The 22,320-nt window shown below is 46.5% G+C and overlaps 1 protein-coding gene across 4 annotated transcripts in view; it reads right to left on the reverse strand.

Annotated features, from left to right (window-relative positions):
- Positions 1 to 11,003: 11,003 nt before the first annotated feature.
- LOC119977997 (coiled-coil domain-containing protein 154-like) overlaps positions 11,004 to 22,320 on the reverse strand; it is a 100,091-nt gene continuing 88,774 nt past the window's right edge. For all 4 annotated transcript variants that reach the window (XM_038819280.1, XM_038819281.1, XM_038819279.1 and 1 more), the window contains exons 13-14: positions 16,347 to 16,513; positions 11,004 to 11,289 (exon numbers count right to left, since the gene is read on the reverse strand). In XM_038819280.1, the coding sequence (XP_038675208.1) occupies positions 11,184 to 11,289; positions 16,347 to 16,513 (273 nt within the window). In that variant the 3' untranslated portion in view covers positions 11,004 to 11,183. The remainder of the gene's footprint in view (positions 11,290 to 16,346; positions 16,514 to 22,320) is intronic.

The raw sequence follows: 22,320 nt of genomic DNA on the forward strand, positions 1-22,320 counted from the left end.
CCTCCCATTCCCACAGCAAGATACCCATGAACAAAAACTCCCTTTCTCCTGGTGACTCCGAGGAGCATACGCTCTTTTAGGTGAAGTCCTCAAAAAACTTTCAGAATAACCATTGTTTGAGCATTGGTAAAGTCTTGACAAAATGTCCCAGAGAGGTGCATGAAATTGACCTGAATGCCACATTTACTGGCAAACAGTTGGTCACTGTTAGGAAAGAGCATTATGAAAAGTTCTAGCCACCAAAGCTGTGCAGCCCCTATAATGAGTACTAGCAGGCATTTGACAATCATATCCTGAATAAACCTCCAGGCAGCCGTTTCTGGAGTGTGCCTCAAATCCTTTGCCAAGATAGCATCTTGTACTAAATATGAGCTAAACAACCATTTCAGCTCAGGACCTGCAAGCACTGCTGAAAATCAAACATCTTTTTTGATTGAAGCAATTTTAGCAGCGGAACTGTTGGCTCCAATAATTCAGTGCTAATTACCAATTTGTTTATGCAGCGTAAGGTATTAGGGCATTTAAAAAGTTATGCACTTTAGATCTTCAATATTATTTTTCTTTAATGAAGGCATGGTTGAATAATATATTTTGTGAAGCATTTGAGATCTTTTTAACATTCAGATGCAACCTGTATTTCTGCAAATGCCAGTGATTGAAAACAATGTTTAATAGAGAATATCAGTTTATTTCTGAAGACAACACCTCAGTTTGAAAATCCAAACCTTTTGTTTGTGAAACATTAAGGACTTGATAATGACACTGGTTACTCAAACAATTGCATCTCGTTAATTAAATATTATTTAAACATCTTCAGTCTGTCTCAAATGTTTAATGAACTCCAGACTGGAAATGACAAAAGATTTTATGATGGAGGGATCAATGAGTTATTTTAATTTTAATCTAAACACATAACTGTTTAAATACTTGTTTACTTTTAAATACCAAAATAATGTTTCATCAGGGGTTGATTACAGAAGTGTGTATGATGGCTCTCGGCTCGTTTATGACACTCGAGCATCAGTGAGGGATTGCATAGAATCCCTGCAGTGCAGAAGGAGGCCATTCAGCCCATAGAGTCTGCACCGACCCTCTGAAAGAGCACTATACCTAGGCCCACTCCCTCACCCTATCCCCGCAACCCCACCTAACCTTTGGATGCCAAGGGACAATTTAGTGAGGGCAATCCACCTGCACATCTTTGGACTGTGGGAGGAAACCGGAGCACCCGCAGGAAACCCACGCAGACATGGCGGAAACGTGTGACGGCGAGGGTCCACAGGTCCGGTGGGCCCCCTCCAGTCTTCTCTCTCTGCGTGATTTGCTGCCTTTACTTGGTGAGGGGTCGAGGGCGGGGGTGGGGGGTAGAGAGAGAAGATGGGCGTTGGTGCCAGGGGCATTGTGCTGGCTAATCACCCTGGCAGCCCTGAGGATGTTGTGCAGCTTTTTATGGCACTGCAGGCCAGTCCTGATGGTAGGGCCCACAGCGCTCATGGCTTCTGCCACCTGCAACCAGGCCCGATGTACGGCGGCGGGTGGCAGCTGTCTTCCCATCCCAGGGAACAGGGTGCCCCGCCTATCCTCTATGGCATCCGGCAGGAACTCTAGCTCCGCCTCTGCAAAATGGGTGACGCTCTTCAGGTTGCCATCTTGTTGTTGACTGGAATGAGTGCGTGTGGGGAGTGGAGTGTTTAAATCCGGCTGCAGCTGGTCAGCCTTTTGAGTGCCAATCTCGACCCCTGAAAATCGGACACCATTTTTCATTGGAATAGCTCTAGTGCCACGTGGCGCTGGTGCTAGCCCATTAACAGATCCTGGATTGCTCCGGGACCAGCGCCACTTCCGTGGTCGTAGAACACCGGCGGGAACGGCAGAGACGCTGTTATCAACGCCCCCAAATTGGCGCTCCACTCTGGAACTTTTAAGATGAGAAAAGCAATGACGAAGGGGGATTCAATAACAAATGAGAGGCACTACTGTCTGAGATAAGGGGAAGGTATCCATTATTAACTGGATAATATCGGAAGAGGAAAGATTTTCCGGGGTTTGGGGAAAAGGCTGGGGAGTGGTATAGACCTGCCGTGTTAACAATTTTATGGTTAAAGTCCCGGTGTCAGCACTTAGTCTCTGAAACGGATAATCTAGCCCACTGAGTTTATCCAGCATTTTATTTTCGTTTCAGATTTCCAGGATTTTCCATATTTTGCAATCATTATCATTCATTCTACTGCTGATCTTTCTTCCTGTAGGCCTATTTCAAATTGGAAACCAGAACATTGCACAAGACTGTGATTGTCATGAATGTGCAAATGTGAACGGGGCCTAATGTGGCAATATCATGACGAGATGACTATGGAACATGTTTGGTCTCAGCCCGGGTAGTCAACATGCTGCATGACATTGCATAACCAAAAGAAAAGAATAGCAGAGAAAGTAAAGATTGCGCTATAGTCAGATCCCACCATCAAATTCTACATCCAGCTTTGGTCACCTAGAAACATGAGAGAATTTTATTCACTAAAGAACCATCGGGCTGGATTGTCTGCTCCGACGCACCATATTTCTACTTCACCCGCTGGCGGGATACTCTGTTACACCGGCCGGTCAGTGGGGTTGCCCATTGTGGGCAGTTCCATGCCATCGGGAAACCCCCGGGCTGCCGCCAAAATGGAGCATCCCGCCGGCGGAGAATCCAGCCCCATGAGGGTGTTTTCAGTGTCAGGGTTCAAGTTAAAAAGAAACACTGGGGGGAGGAACTATGTGATGCAGACACCGGAATAGCAGTTTTTTTGCGGACTCTGGGGTTACTCTTTTTGCAATCCTTCTTTTATCCTGTTTGCACGGCACATGCTTGCCAATTCTGGGAGTTAATACTCCATAACCTGTCCCTGGAAGATTTTTGGATGAATGTTGGGGGAAATATGCCGTGGAATTCTAAGAAATTGGTGATAAAAGGGAGCAGTCAGATGCATCTTGGGTGGAGCCGTCTTCTCAATGTGGTGACCGAATCCTCGAGCGCGCTTGCTAAAGCACTGGAAATGATGACTGCAAACATTATCAGGGTACTTGATGACAAACTTGGCTTGTTGACACAGAATCTGAATGCTTACGAGACCGAGCCGCAGAATACTAATAAAAGGTTTGATGAAATGGAGGAGAGAATCTTGAATGTCGAAAATGTTGCTTCCTCAGCTGAAGCTCGCATTCAATCCTTGGAAACCCAATGATGTGTTATGTCAGAAATCATGGAAGATTTGGAGAGCCAAAGTTGTTGGTCTATCAGAAGCAGTTTTCTGAGAGCTGCCGATCACGTTTCTTTAAGCTGGATACGAAGGCTGGGCATTTCAAGCTGGAAAGGATGCATCATATCCTGTCTTTGAGGCTTAAGGACAATCAACCCGTTATTATTCAATTTCATAACTTCAAAGAGCCAGAAGGTTCTGGAAGCAGTGAGGCTTGGTGGGGCCAGGATCTCCTTTTCTCAGCACTTTTCAGTGGTGACATGGCTGAAGCGTGGAGGATTTCATGAAATTAGAAAACAGCTCAAGGCAGCTGGAGTGAATTATAGCTTGCTTTATCCTGTGACCCAGAGGGTGATAGCCTACGACTCCATTGCGTCTTTTGATAATCTGGCTGGTGCCTTGGCCCTCGTAAAGTCCACAGAAGGTGAGGACTTGGACTGACCATCTGCAGCTCGTTGAAATTTGGACTTTCTCTCTGCTTTATTGTTTATTGTTTGGTTTTACATTGAGCCATATCCTGTTTATTGGGAGATGTCAACATTTGAGCACTATACTGAATATTTTATCCTTAAGAATCTCAGGAACTTTTATTCGTGGTAGCTGTGTCGCATGTTAATTATCCATCTTTTTATCTTTGTATCCATATGTTTATGATGGTAATACTGATTGTTTAGTATCCTTCCATTAATCATGATTGAATTGAGTGGTGCTATTGTCATGTGGGTGGAAGGTTTAGGTCTTCGTGGGTCCAAAATGTGGGAGGGACATTTGGCTCCCATTCCTTTGTTGGCTTTTTTCCTCTCCTCCTTGTTGAGGAGTATGTCTCCTGATGGTAATGATAATAAGGCGGGATCCTCACTTGTGTTGAGGAATGTCTCCTTAGAACTGCTGTGGTCACGATACCTTTGTATTTTTGTTGTGTTGGGGGTTTGTAAGATTTTGACAGAATCCTGCAATTGTACAAACAGGTCTCTTATCCAAGAAATGAATGTTATAAGGACGCTTTGGTGCCTCTGGTGTAACTTGAGATGGTGGAGGAGTGTTTTGGTGCACCCCAAATGTGGCATGGAGATCCGATCCGATTTTTCTTCTGATTGTCTGTGCAATGGAGGTAGCTAATCTTAAACTATGTTCCTGGAATGTACAGGGAATTCATAATCCTATTAAAAGGTAAAATATGCTCGTTTGGATTTCTGCCCTGCAATGCCAGAAACATGGATCGTGATCGGGCCGAAAACCTGGTGTTTGGCCGAAATCAAGGTTTGTGTCAGACGCCGAACCAACCGCTATGCTTCGCCGCCCCCCCCCCCCCCCCTGCTGACAGGGGGGTTGGAGTTCTCACCAACACGCACCAGCAGGAAGATGTTGATCCTTAGCAGGCCTGGCCCCAGAGTCTCCAGTCCTCTGGGCCGAGAATTATGTGGGTGGGATTCACTGCAGGTATCACCAAACATGAACCTGACATGGTGGACCTCACGCTAAGCCAAGGGGGTGACTCCTTAAGGGAGATGCCCTTAAAATCCATTCAAGTGCCACTCTCTCTCCCACAATAAACTATCTGCCCACCCTTCTGCTACTAGACCCTCCACCACACCCAAAGACCCTTAAAATTGAAGACCTCCCAACTAAAGGAATCCCCCACAGGGACCCACCCCAGGGACCCCCTAACTAAAGGACTCCCCACAGAACCCACCTAACTAAAAGGACCACCCACATGGATCCCCAAACTAAAGTGACCCCCAAAATAAAACGAACCCCCACAGACCCAAACCCCCATCCCAGAAAAGAGACCCCTGGCTGGAAACTATAGAGCAGTTCAGGCAGGACAGTGACAAAAATTACCATTGTAACACGCACCTGGAAGCACCACATGCCCATTCCTTGAAAGAGAACAGCTGTGACCTGTGTTTAAACCCCTGAGATCCTTTAGCTGCACAAGCCATTCATTCATTTCTCCTTGTGGGCTGTGATTGACAACTTCCACAAAACAGCTGTTAGCCTTGCTTCATTTATCTTCTCCACTCTAAGTGCTGTAACCACAATGTTTACAAACCTCAACCACATCAAAGTGTGTTAGGTGCTGTCAATTTTCAGCTTAGCATTTCAAAATTACTCAAGTGTGATGTGGCTTGATTGGAATGCACTTAACTCTCTGAGGATGGCCTGTCAACTAGAAGGGAGATCTAAACTGGCTTCCGCTCTTCCAGGGAAGCCAGGACTTCCCACTGGGTCTTAGTTTTTAAAAAAGTATTTTTATTTTCCTCCTTTTTCACAGTTTCTTCCAAATTTACACCCACCAACAATAAACAATAAGCAGTAACAAATATAATGTCAATCCCCATATCAACAACAACAATCCCATCCTCCCACCAACCCCCAAACAGCAGCCTGCCTGTTAACATAAACAAACAACAAAAAGGAATCAGGAATTACCCATAGTCACCATTAACACATACTATCCCCCTACCCCCAACCTCCTCCCCACTAATGTTCGATGTTATCCGATTCTTGAAAGTGCTTAATGAATAATGCCCATGAATTGTAGAACCCCTCCATCCTTCCCCTCAGTTCAAACTTAACCTTAAGAGTCAAGAATTCTAACAGGTCCCCCCGCCACACCAGAGCACAGGGTGGAGAGGTTACTCTCCATCCCAACAGGATCCGCCTTCGGGCGATCAACGAGGCTAAGGCTACAATATCTGCCTCCGCACCCGTTTCCACCCCCGGTTGGTCCGACACCCCGAATATGGCCTCCCGAGGGTCTGGGTCCAGTTTCACATGCACCACTTTAGAGATTAACCTAAAAATGTCCTTCCAGTAATCCTCCAGCTTTGGACAGGACCAAAAGATATGAATGTGGTTTGCGCCCCCACCCCCCGCAAAGTTCACACACATCTTCAACCCCCTCAAAGAGCCGGCTCATCCTCGCCCTTGTGAGGTGTGCTCTATACACCACCTTCAGCTGTATCAGCCCCAACTTCACGCACGGGGTGGAGGCGTTCACTCACCGGAGCGCCTCACACCAGAACCCCTCCTCCATACCCTCTACCAACTCTTCCTCCCACTTTGCTTTGATCCCTTCCAGTGGTGCCTCCTCCTCTTCCAAAATAGCCCCGTAAACCACCGACACCACACCCTTCTCCAGTCCCCCTGTTGTCAGCACCTCCCCCAGCAATGTGGAGGCCGGCTCCACCGGGAAGCTCTGTATCTCCTTCCTGGCAAAATCTCGAACCTGCATTTATCTAAACATTTCCCAGTGATCCAGCCCATACTTCGCTCCCAGCTCCTTCAATCCTGCAAACCGACCCCCAAGAAACAAATCTTTTAGTGCCTTAATCCCCTTCTCCTCACATTTCCGAAAATTTCTGTCCAACTTCCCTGGCTCAAATTTGTGGTTCCCCCGAATCGGCATTTTCCTTGGCCCTCTACCCAACCTGAAGTGTTGGTGAAACTCCCTCCAAATTCTCAATGAAGTTATTATTACCAGACTCCAAGTATTTCCCCTGGGCCATCGGGAGCAGGGCTGTTGCTCGCGCCTTCAATCCCGATCCCCTACACAAACTCTCCCCCATTCTGACCCACTGGGAATCAACCCCTCCTGCACAGCTCCGCACCTTCTCCACATTCGCCACCCAGTAATAATACATCAGATTCGGAAGACCCAAACCCTGCCTGCCTTCCCCTCTGTAGCAGCACTTTTCTAACTCTGACCACCTTCCCTCGCCATATGAACGAGGTAATTGTTCCTTCACTCGCTCTAAAAAATGCCTTTGGCAGAAAAATCGGCACCTCACCGGGTCTTATTGACCATGGATTCGATATCTGGAAGATAGAGGCTGGGAGATATATTCAGTGGTGCTCCTTTAAGCAGCTATGCCAACAATCTGACATTCTGAGACACTAATTTTTTAAGCATCTGCAACTTAGAGACTTTATCCTTAACGAGACAAATTTGCATCTTGATTGACTCCTGTTTCCCTGTTGGAAAAAATCCTGATTTCTGCAGAGCCTGGACAGTTAATCAGCAGGTTTTATGATACCTTGTGTTCTAGATCCTGTGTTAGTTCATTGGATACTTTGCAGTCTTGGGAAAAAGACTTGGCAACTAATAATTGATGAGGAGACGTGGGACAGTCTATGGGAATATGGCAATAAAATTTTGGTGTGCAAGAATGAGGGAGACTCAGTTCAAGGTTCTGCACCACTTGTACATCACATCGAGTTTGAGACACAGGTTTGATGTGCCTAAAGTACCTGGTAGTTGATGGTGATTATATATATTGTGTATGGATCTGTGTCAAGATTCAATCATTTTGGTCTTTACTGGTTAAGGAGCTTGAGAGGATATTTGGAAGGGCCTTAGAATTTAATCCTTTGTTCCTAATTCTGGGTCTTCCAAATAGGAGAATTATTGATATTAATTAAAAAAGACTGTATAATGTACCAATTTTTGTAGCTTGTAAAAATATCCACTGCTCCTGGGTGAGTGAGGAGCATCCTTCAATTCAAAATTGGCATGAAATAGTTATGGATTGTATTCCTATGGAATTCCTGACGTCTGTGCTCCGGTTGAAGTCTGATACAGTCCTGTTATAACCCGACCCAAGGCCACGGGGTCTGTACCATCAGCTTCTCCTTGGCCTCAACTGAGTATGATATCCCCCGATGAGGGGGCGGCGGGGTTTCACCCTTAACCTGGGGTACCCTGGGAGATAAATACTCCAGCCCAAGAATGGGCAGGGCATGGGAGACCCTTTGGGGTGTAGAGAGTGTATAGAGTTCATATCCATCATCGTTCCCTCGTAGTCACTTTTTCTGGATCTTTCAATTCTGTAAAGTGTGTGACCCCCATCTCAGATTTTTAGGCTCCGCTTTGTCTGACCTGTTCCTGAAAGGTTTCCCATGAGCCATATTGCAAGTCACAATCTTGCTACACATAAAGGTGTACACCTTGATATGTTATCTTATCGTGTTTATTTAGCCTTATCCTCTCCCCCTCCCCCACTGCATCCCCCAATTTTCTGATTGATTTGCTCTGTAAATGGAAATGCTAGTTCTCAAGGATTGTTGTTCTAGATTTATCCTGTATTTCTCTATTTTTATGTTTATTGAAATATTTGATCTGTACTGTTCCAGTTTTGTTCTGAAAATGTGTTGGGTTATCTGTAAAAAGATATGAAACAAATAAAAGTATTTATATATAAAAAAGCAACACACACAAAACATGGATTTTTAAGCCTGGAAAAGTAGCAACTAAAAGATGATCTTAGAGAAATGTACATGATTGGTATAGGTATGATAAATGCTTATCTGGCATATTTAAATTAAATGACAGTAGTTTAATTAGGGTCACGTGTTCAAACTAGAAAAGGTTATCCTTCGGACAGATATCAGAAAATTCATTTTCAGACACAGTGTGATCAGCATTTGGAATATACTTCTATAGAGCCATGATCAAAACCCCCAGAATCATTTAAAAACAATTGAATTCTACAGAGGTGGTTAGGATTTCTCTGCTTGGATTAATCAAGAAGAGCTTTCCTCATCCATATTTATCTTCCAATCTATGCATGCAGCAAAATCGGCACCATGTTTACCAGAGAGATATGGGAACACATTATCAGAAGTCACAAGGTTATATCCTTTGTGTTAGCAAGCAGCATTTACTGCAGAATTAAAACATATTCCTTGATACAATTCATTTGTGCTTTTGCTCTTGGAGACGAGCTGGAAAGTACCGCCTTCTGCACTATCTTGTTTTTTGAAAAGCAATTTCCAATTAAGGGACAATTTAGCGTGGCCAATTCACCTACCCTGCACATCTGCGTTGTGGGGGTGTGACCCACACAGTCACGCTTCGGCACTACCTTAACATCCATTATTTACTCTTCCTAGCACCATCTCAACCATATGGCATGATTTGTCCAGTTCTTAATTGAGCCTCATCTGAGAAAATAATCACCAATTAAAAATAATCTTTTAATCCCTTGATTACAAATATCCTGCATTATCTACATCATGTGTGTACATTTTGTGGATCCACTGAATATTATCTGTGTAATTTGTAAATTTGTTTTACAATTTCGAATGTATTTCTAAAATGCAAGCCATTTCAGATGACTGTTGTAATGGGGGAGCGTGATCTTTTTGCTCAAATCTCAACGTATAATTGGGTTCACTTCTCATTATCAGGTCCAGATGCAGCACGAGGCTTGACTGAAAGGACACATTTTATTACATTATATCCTGTGTTAACAATACAGGAGCCAACATTATGCAACAGAACAGGTTTTTTTAAAAAACTGTAGTGAAATAGATATTCAATTTCAAACATCAAATTGCTAGGGTCAAACAAGCTTTGTTGTTTTATTCATTAGCTTCAGTCAAAGCAAGATACTCTTACATGTCACATATGTTATCTGCTAATAGTCATACTTTCCTTTGCAAAAGGAAACACCAGTGCAGAGAGGAAAAGTGAGGTTATATTGACCATCCGTTGTACCACAGGTGGCCTTGTAGACTGTCAATTAAAATCTACCTCCAAAAGCCTTGGACCTTCCCCAGGCTAGACAGCTTTTGCACCTACATTGCTAGAATAACGGTCCTATGATTGCCCCATTACCCTTTCTCAACAGTTTACTGAACTGCCTACGTCACAGCTTGGTATGGCAACTACTTGTCCCAAAATTGTGAGGAATTATAGAGAATCGTGAACACAACCAGTCCATCACGCGATCCCACCTCCCACCCATTGACTCTGTCTACACCTCCCACTGCCTTGGGAAAGTGGGCAGCATAATCAAAGGCCCCTCCCACCTGGGCTATTCCAATCTCTTCCATTGGGCAGAAGATACAAAAGTTTGAGAACACGCACAAATAGATTTAAAAACACCTTCTTCCCCGCTGTTACCAGACTCCGGATCTTATGGACTGATCTTTCTGATGAAATTATCTTTCCATCATCTTCTTTACAGTTGTAGCACTTGTTATACCGTACATTTCACCCGCTGTCTATCTTTATGTATTTTCATTATGTACTCTCATGTATTTATTGTATGCTCTATGTTTTCATGTGTGGAGCGATCTGCCTGGACTGTACGCAGAATAACACTTTTCACTGTACCTCAGTACACATGACAATAAATATAAATCTAATCTACTCTAATCTAATCATGCTAACACAGAGCATTTTTACTATTCCTTTCTCAATTAGGACCAATGTTAGTTATAAAATTTACATTAAAACGCAGAAATTTCAGTTGCATGGAAAAGGGTGGGTGATAAGAGAGATTTAATATAAGAATGGTTATAATATAGTATACAATGTGGGATGTTTAAAAGTCAATGCACATTATAAATCCTATTGTGTCACGTTTAAAAACTATTGAGCATCATCCAAGTCACTACTTGGTCAGCAATTGATGCTGTGCTGCAGATCACTACAAGGACTATTTAGCCTATTGAAAATATGCAAGTTATCTTTGTCTATCTAGCACATTCATAAATTAACAAAAGGCATTTATTAGCTCAGGTTGCTTTGTCTTGTATTCTTCTTTCTAATTATTGAAACAGCTTGGTTGCCTCTAATTGCCATAGTGACCCCTGATTCGCTGGACGCAAATATGTATATAAAACAGGCATTTTTCACTGTGGAAAGATTAACAGTTACGACGTAAGGTGGCCTTTGGCATAAAGTCTCATGCCCCTTTGATACCTAAAATACACTGCTCACTCAAAATAAGCAAATCAGTCACAGCTTTGTAACAGCAGCATGTTTATAGAAACAGCTACAATGGCTTATTTGACACCAGTGTTATTTGGTCACTCATTCACGATCAAGTACTGCCCATCACCCTGATCTATGAAGTATTCCTATGGCACTGTGGGGGAAGAAAAACTGAGTATCCTGCAGACAAATTATGCTCCTTAATGTTTCCTCTTTCAAATTTCTCCATTGTCTTTTTTGTCAGAAAGTGACTCATTCCTTTGATTCTTTAACTTTGATGCCTGCATCACATTTCTTAGAGCATTCTTCCACTGCATCCATCTAAAAACACAGATATAAATATATCTTCAACAACATTATTTTAAATAAATCCTGTGATATATTATTACCATTTATTTTGCCCTACTGAATACATTAGCAATATGAATCAATTGCAATTAATAAAATGCCATTACTCAAGCCATTGTCACAACAGAGAAACACCAGACTGTAAAATGAAAATAACTTTTTAAACTGCAACACACTGTGGATGCTGGTAATCGGAAATAAAAAATAGAAAATGCTGGAAGTACTCAGCAGATCAGACACCAGCTAGGGAAAGACATAGGCCGGAGTAATTTCATCCGCGGCACCGCCCTTCCCAATAGAGAAACCAGAAGCGTGTGAGTTCCGCTTTCTTAATTTTTTTCTCCCGTTCCCCATGCAATAATTAAAATTAAAAATGCCTGCAATATCAGAGGTGGACTTGCAATGAAACACACGCCTAAGCACAAGTGTGTGTGTGTGTGTGTGTGATGGGGGGTGGGGGGGTGGGGGGTCAGCCGGGTACCAATCACAGCCTGATGGCTCTGCATTTGCTGATAGGTTCATTTTTATCAGCAGGCAATGCAGAACAACATCAGACTCTGATTTGTCAAGTCGCCTTAGACGGGAAAATGCCGATGAACGTTGAAGTGACCAGGAGGGAGAGATGCAGCAGTCAAAGCGAAGCTGAGGGGCTGGTTTAGCACAGTGGGCTAAACAGCTGGCTTGTAATGCAGAACAAGGCAGCAGCGCAGGTTCAATTCCCGTACCAGCCTCCCCGAATTGGTGCCGGAATGTGGCAACTAGGGGCTTTTCACAGTAATTTCATTGAAGCCTACTTGTGACAATAAGCTATTATTACTATATTATTATTTATTTAACTAACCTTTTGGGGGAAATTGGCAATAAAAGCCACAAGGGAGGGAGTTGGTGAACCAGCCAGCTGGCCGGAACTCGGAAGCAAGCCATCGTCGAGACGGGTTGGGGGAACTTGACCCCCCAGGGCCAGGGATGAGGAAGGCTGGACAGGCTATAGCCAGGCAGCTGTGCCAGCAGCAAGGCGAGGCCGGCGAGGTGAGGTACGAGGCGCCACCGAGGCCGGGCCGATCGGCAAACAAAAACCACGAGGAAGGCAGTGAGCGAGCCAGTCAGCTGGTCAGGACTCGAGGTAGCCATTGTCATGCAGCGAAGGGAGCAGAGGCGACTCAACCCAAAAATAAGTCCCCCTCAGTACCTTTTAGTAGACTGATATTCATTAAAATCATGAAGTAATAAAATAAATATGGCAGTCAAAAACACAGAAGATTGAAGGCAAGGCAAAAGAATGAAGCTAGGCAAAGTATATGAAGTATTGAACAATGCTTAAACTGCACATTCATCCTCATTCACCAAATTTATGGGTGAATTATCTGATTACTTAGACTTATCACCTGAAAAAGTTGAACAAGAAGTGGAATCTGAAATGGCAATGGATCTACAAGATATTTCTTCTGTTGAAGTGAGGGAAGAAACCTACCCTGAAGACACTGTCTAATGGACAAAATCTGTTCCACTGGGTATAATAGAATATTTTGCACTAAATAAATCAGAAAACAGTCAATATGGAAAATTTGCGAAGAGTTTGAGCTTGGAGGCCGAAAGCAGATTAGAAGTCTTCATAAGTCCCATTCTCTGAGAGTGAAGAGAAATGGGATGACGGAAATTGATTAATTTTTTTGGAAACCTCCAAGGCAGTCCACTGTTATTATTCCCTAACCCGACCAAATTGAAATAAGTATTCATCAGTGGGTACTCTAATTGGAGAAATGTTGGTAGAGATACTGCTAATCATGAAGCTTCCAAAGCTCATAATAATGCTATGTGTGCGTTCATTCAAAGGTGTAAATTATCTGGAAGAGTTGATCCTGTGGTATCGGCTCAGTTTGAAGAGGAATATTCAGATTGGAGCAAAGTGCTGAGACATGTCGTTGCCACAGTGAAACTGCTGTCTGCCCTGGGACTACCTCTCAGAGGAAATGATGAGTCTTCATTTTCAACTTGAAAAGGCAATTATTTAGCCTTGAATATCTCAGTGAATTTGATAAGCTTCCCAAAGAGCATTTGAAAAATTAGCTGAGAGAAGACCAATTTCATGACATACAGAAGCTACGATTACATCATCGCTATAACAGCAGAGCGGCTCAGAAACCAGTTCACTGATGAAGTAAAAGATGCCAAATGCTATTCCATAATAGTTGATTGAACACCAGATTTGAGTCTTGTGGATCAATTGACATTAATTTGAATTGTGGTCATCGGTGGTGAAATTGTAGAGTGATCTCTTTGTTTTGTCCAGCTACAATCCCATACTTCTGAAAATCTGGAGCCAACTGTTTCGGAAATCATTGCAAATTTAGGCTTGGACATTAAAAATTGTGATCAGAGCTTTGGTAATGCCACATATATAGCAGGAAAATATTGCAAGCCTCTGTGCATTATTCATCCATGTTCCTGTCACTCCTTGATTTTAATCTGGAATGCTGCAGTTGAATCCTGTGAGGGAGCTGTATATTTGTTTTACTTTGTGTATGCCTTTTTTTCAGTTTCTACACATCAATGGAATATATTACAATCACGCTTGGAGCAGGCAAATGGAAAACATTTGACAGTCAAAAGAATTTGAGAGACCAGGTGATCCGCTCATGCAAATGCTGTTTTGGTTTGAGACTGAACTTTTTTGATATAAAGGAAACCTTATCAGACATAGCCACATGAAATTCAGAAAAACCACGTGTGACAGTTGAAGCAAAATCCTTAGCAGAGGTTTGAAAAGTATGATATTGTTGTTTTTACTGTTTTGCGGAACTGTTAACTTCAAAGAATTAATGCAAATTGCTGCAAAATGTTGATACACCTTTATGCTACATAATTGTGAGCCTCAGTTAAAGGTTTTGTCATAGAAGTTCAAAATGACTGTAGCTTGGTGGAAGCAGAGGCGCTAACATTAGCAAAGAATACAGGTTTCTCTAATGATGAGGTGTACAAGACACAGGAAGTTATTTTTCGCTGAAATTAGAGACAATAAAATCATTTTAAAAGGGAAAGAGAAGATCGTTGACTGGTATTTGTGACATGATAATGGTGCAATTGCAGAGTAGAAGTGAATTTCTGAAGAAAACCATTGATTTATTTTGCATGTTTTTTGACGGACGTTTGGGTGAGAATGCTAAAACCCACTGCTGGAAGAGATTAAGTGAATTCTACTGGGAGGACATAGACACAAATGCTTTTGAACGAAACAATTCTTTCATTTCATCGATAGTGATGAGCTCTGTTCTTCAAGATCACCAGCCGATTTGTACGTGATAAATGTTTCCGGTGAAAGTTCTTTCTTGGTATTGAAAAGAGTGAGAAATTATTTGCAAAGTACGATGAGTCAGAAACATTTGACAAGTTTTGCAATATTTACGATTGAAAGTGTGTCTTTACAAGATTTTACCTATGATAATGCAATTGATGATTTTGTGAAGAAAGGGTATAAAAGAAAAGCTAACTAAGTTATCATGTCAACAAGGGGTGAAGTAAGAAAATCTTAAAAATCTGTCAGTCTTCCATATTCTGTTTTTCAAAATGGACCATTGCTGGTCTAATACAATGGATGTAGCTGGTCTAACCACCATTGATTCAAGGCAGGCCTTTAGAAAGTCTCTTCAGGTCAAAGAACAAAATCCTGTAGATGGTGCCACTGATATTGAACTTGGACTCTCTGGACACTCCACTCACGTGAATTTACTGCAATAACTTCTTCAATTTTATGAGAGGAAGTAAGGAAGTTAACTTTTGAAATTGAATGTGATTGTGAAATATACCGAATGGCAGCGTATGTATCTTTTGATTGGAGTATTTGCTCTAGCACTGGAAAAGATTGAGAGGGTAATAAGACATACATGTGAATGGTCAGTGCTAGGTGCAAGTTCCAGAGGAGTAGTTAGCAGACTCCATGATAATGTGCACTGCATCAAATTGCTATCTTACCACACAAGACTCAATAAAAGATTCAGATTTGGACAAGTCAAAGTGTTTGGTGAGTTCCTTCGTCAAGTACAGAGGACCAAATACAACAGGCAAGAGGTAATGATGTGGAAGCAGCAAGAGAAGCCACTGAAAGTGATTCTCTGACTGTAGCTGGAACTAGATGAATGCAGTCCCACAGTGGAGAGACAACTGGAGGAGAATTGGTGACCAACCAACCATGTCAAAGGCTGCAGTTTGGTTGATGAGAGATTGTTTATCTTTGTCACTGTCACATAGGATATCACTTGTGACTTGTAATGCTCTGAAAGAAAGATATTATAAAGTGCTCTGGCTAGTTTTCTTTTGTAATGAGCTTGCTATAAATCTGGGCTACCGAAATGTCCCTGGGAATTCATAGTACACCATTATTATGTATTTTTCTTTTGAAAAACCTGATCCATTGGAATTATGTTCAGCATATAACTTATAAAAGAAAGATGGTGGTCTTAAAATAAATTATATGTCTGTTTCATGCAAAGTAAAAGTAAACACGGCAAAGTCAAGTTGTGGGAGAGGTGCATCTACGAAGGAGAAAAGGAAGTGAATGGTCCACTGATTTATAACAATTGTCAGGCGTCTACAGGTAACGTATTGGCAGACAAAAAAAATCAATGAAGTAATGCCATATAGAATCAATATTACTTAGTTTCGTGAAACATATTGAAAACACAGCCATCTGCAAGCAACATCAGTAAAAGATTTGTCTCTAATCTTATTGCACGAACCACACAAACAGACATACATACACACACATTAATTGTTCCCTAATAAGAACAACATCCAAAAATATCTCAGTGCATTTCCTGTGCTCTGAAACAACTGTGGTGAACTTTGAACCATAGGCAGCACTCAGCCTGAAAGATAAACAAGTCAGCTCTCCTGCTACAATAACTTAGGCCTCTGCCAACCAACTGCTATTTTGCAGTATACATTAGCAGAGGGACAGATAATGTTAGAACACATCTTTACATTTGTCTGCTAAAACATATATTTATTTACAATTTTTGTCAACCTCTTCGTACCTGGTGGCTTGGTACACGCCCCATCTGTTAATCTCTTTGTCGTCACTACCATTGTGTTCTTTAATAAATAGGTGATCTCTTGAAACTGTGTCATTTTCCTGCTCCAGGTTTGCTCCAGTCTTCAGCTTGATTAAGTCACTCCTTAGCTTTTGAATTTCTTCAATAGACTGAGGAATAAATGGTAAAATAAAGAGAACAAAAAAAAAGCAAGGAGGAGAGAAAGGAAGAGAGGAAGGTGATGGGGATATAAATGATCAAAAGAAGCAGACGAGAAGCAAGGGATGATAGAAATTCTGTAAAAGGATAAACAACATTGGAATCTGAGGATAAATCAACTCCTTTTATGTTTAAAGAAGAATTCCCATGTACATTAAAGCCAACAAAGAATTTCCAATCTTATCTATTGTTGGTAATCTTTTTACTGAATTAGGAATAACATCAGACAATTTCATCCCTCACCTTTCATAGAATTCGAGTAACCGCAATGTGTCACAGTCATGTGGCTTTCCTTGGTATGATGGGGCCAGTCTACTGTGGTCCTATGAACCTGTTTACATCAGTCTCACTGTACCGAACTTTTATGATCTTTAATTTTCACTTTATAGATATAAAGGTAAACAGGTAAACAAATTTAAAACAAATGGAAATACCAGACAGAATTTCAACAGCAGGAGAGGTAGATTCAGGGAGGAGGGACTAGGATCATTTAAAGGCTAAAACCTTGTGTCAATAAGATCCTGCTAACTTGCAGGGTTAACGTGGGCAGGAGTGAATGGGTATGTTGGTGATAGAGAGTTTGTATGGGTGGGAGCGAGTATGTGTTGGTGAGTGTAAGTGTGTGGGGGTGAGAGTGAGTGAGTATGGGTAAGAGTGAGCGTGTATGGGTAAGAGTGAGTGTGTGTGGGGGGGAGCGAGTGTGTGTGGTGGGAGTGAGTGTGTGTGGGTGAGAGTAAGTGTGTGTGGGTGGGAGTAAGTGTGTGTGGGTGGGAGTGAGTGTGTGTGGGTGGGAGCGAGTGTGAGAGGGTGAGAATGAGTGTGTCAGGCAGGAGTAAGTGTGTGTTGATGAGAGCGAGTGTGTGAGACTGGGAGCGAGTGTGTGCGGACGGGACACGGTGCGGGCGGGAGACGGAGCGGGCGGGAGACGGTGCGGGCGGGAGACGGTGCGGGCGGGAGACGGTGCGGCCGGGAGACGGTGTGTGCGGGAGACGGTGCTGGCGGGAGACGGTGCTGGCGGGAGACGGTGCGGGCGGGAGACGGTGCGGGCGGGAGACGGTGCGGGCGGGAGACGGTGCGGGCGGGAGACGGTGCGGGCGGGAGACGGTGCGGGCGGGAGACGGTGCGGGCGGGAGACGGTGCGGGCGGGAGACGGTGCGAGCGGGAGACGGTGCGGGCGGGAGACGGTGCGGGCGGGAGACGGTGCGGGCGGGAGACGGTGTGGGCGGGAGAAGGTGTGGGCGGGAGAAGGTGTGGGCGGGAGACGGTGCGGGCGGGAGACGGTGCGGGCGGGAGACGGTGTGGGCGGGAGACGGTGTGGGCGGGAGACGGTGCGGGCGGGAGACGGTGTGGGCGGGAGACAGTGTGGGCGGGAGAAGGTGTGGGCGGGAGACGGTGCGGGCGGGAGACGGTGCGGGAGGGAGACGGTGCGGGCGGGAGACGGTGCGGGCGGGAGACGGTGCGGGCGGGAGACGGTGCGGGCGGGAGACGGTGCGGGCGGGAGACGGTGCTGGCGGGAGACGGTGCGGGCGGGAGACGGTGCTGGCGGGAGACGGTGCGGGCGGGAGACGGTGCGGGCGGGAGACGGTGCGGGCGGGAGACGGTGCGGGCGGGAGACGCTGCGGGCGGGAGACGGTGTTGGCGGGGACGGTGTGAGCGGGAGACGGTGTGGGCGGGAGACGGTGTGGGCGGAAGACGGTGAGGGAGGGAGACGGTGCTGGCGGGAGACGGTGTGGGCGGGAGACGGTGTGGGCGGGAGACGGTGCTCGCGGGAGATGGTGCTGGCGGGAGACGGTGCGGGCGGGAGACGGTGCGGGAGGAAGACGGTGCAGGCGGGAGATGGTGCGGGCGGGAGACAATGTGGGCGGGAGACAGTGTGGGCGGGAGAGTGTGGGCGGGCGACTGTGTGGGCAGGAGACGGTGTGGGCGGGAGACTGTGCGGGCGGGAAACGGTGCAGGCGGGAGACGGTGCGAGCGGGAGACGGTGTGGGCAGGAGACGGTGTGGGCGGGAGACGGTGCGGGCGGGAGACGGTGCGGGCGGGAGACGGTGCGGGCGGGAGACTGTGTGGGCGAGAGACGGTGCGGGCGGGAGACGGTGTGGGCGAGAGACGGTGTGGGCGGGAGACGGTGCGGGCGGGAGACGGTGTGGGCGGGAGACCGTGTGGGCGGGAGATGGTGCGGGCGGGAGACGGTGCGAGCGGGAGACCGTGTGGGCGGGAGACGGTGTGGGCGAGAGACGGTGTGGGCGGGAGACGGTGTGGGCGGGAGACGGTGTGGGCGAGAGACGGTGTGGGCGGGAGACGGTGCGGGCGGGAGACGGTGTGGGCGGGAGACGGTGTGGGCGGGAGACGGTGTGGGCGAGAGACGGTGTGGGCGGGAGACGGTGCGGGCGGGAGACGGTGTGGGCGGGAGACGGTGCGGGCGGGAGACGGTGTGGGCAGGAGACGGTGTGGGCGGGAGACGGTGCGGCCGGGAGACCGTGTGGGCGAGAGACGGTGTGGGCGGGTGACGGTGCGGCCGGGAGCTAGTGTGGGCGTTAGAACTATCAGTATGTGACCAGCTGCTTCCATTGTATTAGACCAGCAATGGTCCATTTATGTATACTACAAACAAGAGACCCCAGCATTGATCCCTGTGGAACACCACTAGTCACAACCTTCCATTCAGAAAAACACCCTTCTACTGCTATCCTCTGCCTTCTCTGACCGAGCGAGTTCTGTATCCAACTCACCTCTGATCCCGTGTGACTTCATCTTTTGTACCAGTCTGCCATGAGGCACCTTTTCAATGCTTTACTGAAGTCCATGTAAACAATATCCACCGCCCTCCACTCATCATCCCCACTGTCCTTAAGTAATCCATTCCTTTCCCTGGCAAACACTCTTGCTTTTTACATATGAATAAAAAGCTTTGGGATTCACCTTAATCCCACTTGCCAAAGTCTTTTCATGACCCCTCTGAGCCCTCCTAATTTCCCACTTAAGTACTTTCCTACTTTCTTTATGCTCCTCAAGGGTTTTGACTGCCCCATCCTTCTAATCTGTACAAAGCCTCCTTTTTCTTTTTGACGAGGTTCACAATAGTTATCCAAAGCTCCCTAAACTTCCCATACTTATCCTTCATTTCCTCAGGAATGTGACTTTCCTGAATTCTAATCAACTGTTGCTTGAAAGATCCCACATGTCTGAAGTATGATTTACCCTCTAACAGTCGCACGCAATCCAAATTCTTCAATTCCTGTCTAATGTTATCCTAATTCGCCTTTCCCCAGTTTAGCGGCTGAACCCGAGGGTTACCCTCATCCCTATCCAAAAGTACCCTAAAACATACAGAATTGTGGTCACTACTCCCAGAATGTTCCCCTAATGAAACCTCAACTACCTGTCCAGGCTCATTCCCCAATACCAGGTCCAGTACAGCCCCTTTCCTAGTTGGACTATCTACATATTGCATCAAGAAGCCTTCCTGAACACACCTTACAAACTCTGCCCCATCCAAGCCCTTAGCACTAAGTGAGTCAATAAAGGGGAAATTTAAATCCCCTACCACAACAACCCTGTTACTTTTGCACCGGTCCAAAATTTCTCTATCTGCTCCTTTATCTCTCTCTATATCCTCCAACTTTCGGCTGCCAATCCTGCCCTTCCTTTAACTACGTTTCTGTGATAGCCACAACATCATAGCTCCAAGCACTAATCAGTGCTCTAAATTCATTTGCGTTACTGTGGTGGTATGATTAACATAGCTGCCTGTTATTGCTGCAGAACACTGGCTTACCATTGGCCCTGGTCGGTCATGTGCCTCTCGACCGATTGGTTGAGACCAGTCATGTGATGGCTCCCCGATTGGTCGAGAGGCTGAGTTAACCCCACCTCCAGGGCGAGGTATAAATACCCAGTACGCCCGGTGGTCGTCCATTTACTGTAGTCGACCGCAGGGCTAACATCTAGCTTATTAAAGCCTAACTTTTGTACAGCAATTCGTCTCGTGTTCAATTGATGGTTCATCAATTTAATAAGCTAGAATTTTGAAGATGGAACTCCGGATCAAACCCGAATGCCTCCGCATCAGCCCGCAAACTCAGAACGCTACAGAAATCTTTAAACATTGGCTGGCATGTTTCGATGGTTATCTGGCGTCCGCAAACAGCCGCCCCACCATGGCACAGAAGCTTCATATCCTCCACTCCAGCGTGGGCATGGCGGCCTATGCGATGATTGCGGAGGAAAAAGATTATGACGCGGCCATGGATAAGCTGAAAGGACAGTTTCTTAAACCGGTAAACAGAGTATTCGCCCGACATCTGCTGGCTACCAGACAACAGCTCCCCGGTGAGTCATTAGACGATTTTTACTAGGCCCTCGCTGTCCTGGGGAGGAATTGCTCCTGCCTCCAAGTTTCAGCCACGGAGCACATGGAACTTCCGATTAGAGATGCTTACGTGGCTGGGATGCAGTCTGCCGCTATCCGCCAGCCGATGCTGGAGAAAGACGACCTCAGCCTAACTGAGGCACGGACTCTCTCCACCTCCCTGGAGGTCGCCGATTTAAACGCCCGCGCCTATGTCTCCAGCCACACTGCAGCACCCTGGGCCTCTTGGCACGCTTCCCCACCGCCATCCGCCGCCATCCGGCGCTCCCGACCCCCCTCAGGCCTGCGCTGCGGGACACCCCGACAAGTCCACGGGGCCCCGCTGCTATTTCTGTGGGTTCGCTAAACACCCTCGCCCACGCTGCCCGGCCCGCTCCGCCCTCTGTAAGAGCTGCGGGACGAAGGGCCACTTTTAGACGGTCTGCCAGGCCAAATCGGTTGCTGCTGTACCGCGCAGCGACCGGGGATCCCCCCCCTTCGGGCTCTTGCAGGCCCTTCCAGCACACCGCGCCAATCTCTCCCCCCCCGCCCCCGGGCCCCTACGCCCGGCCTGCGCGCCACCCCCTCTCCTCCGGGCCCTTCCAGCGCACCGCGCAAATCTCTTCCCCCCCGCCCCCGTGCGCCCGGCCTGCGCGCCTCTCTGCCCCCGCTCTCATCCGCTCCGATCGGCCCGCCGGCACCGCTAACACCGTCCCCAACAACCACGAGGGCCCCGCGGGCGCCGCCATCTTGGGCCCCGGACGCCACGTGCGGGTCCTGGGCGCCGCCATCTTGGGGCCCCTACTCCACGTGCGGGTCCTGGGCGCCGCCACCTTGGAGCCACGACTCCACGTACGGATCCTGGGCACCACCATTCTGGACTGGCACGCAAGGTTCTGCCAGCACCTACACGGCCGCCGACGACTACGACGATGGTTCTTCTCCACGGCTCGCGGCCATTCAGCTCGACCAGTCACGTCCACGCATGCTCGCCAAAACGACAATGCTGATCCACCTCAACGGCCACGAGACGGGCTGCCTGCTGGACTCCGGGAGCACGGAAAGCTTCGCTCACACTGCCACGGTAAGACGCTGCGTGCTCCTGTAAAACACAAAATCGGGTTAGCCTCAGGTTCGCACTCCGTCCGCATCACCGGCTGCTGCATCGCGGACCTCACGGTCCAAGGGAAGGCTTTTAAAAATTACAAACTCCTTGTCCTCCCTGACCTTTGCGCACAGGCACTCCTAGGACTGGACTTCCAGTGCAACCTGCAGAGCTTGACCTTCCAATTCGGCGGCCATATACCCCCCTCACTGTCTGCAGCATCGCGTCCCTCAAAGTGGACCCCCCCTCCTTGTTTGCTAATCTCACCCCCGATTGCAAACCCGTCGCGACACAGAGCAGACGGT

This window comes from Scyliorhinus canicula, chromosome 15, assembly GCF_902713615.1.
Source record: "Scyliorhinus canicula chromosome 15, sScyCan1.1, whole genome shotgun sequence".
In the NCBI taxonomy this organism is placed as follows: domain Eukaryota; kingdom Metazoa; phylum Chordata; class Chondrichthyes; order Carcharhiniformes; family Scyliorhinidae; genus Scyliorhinus; species Scyliorhinus canicula.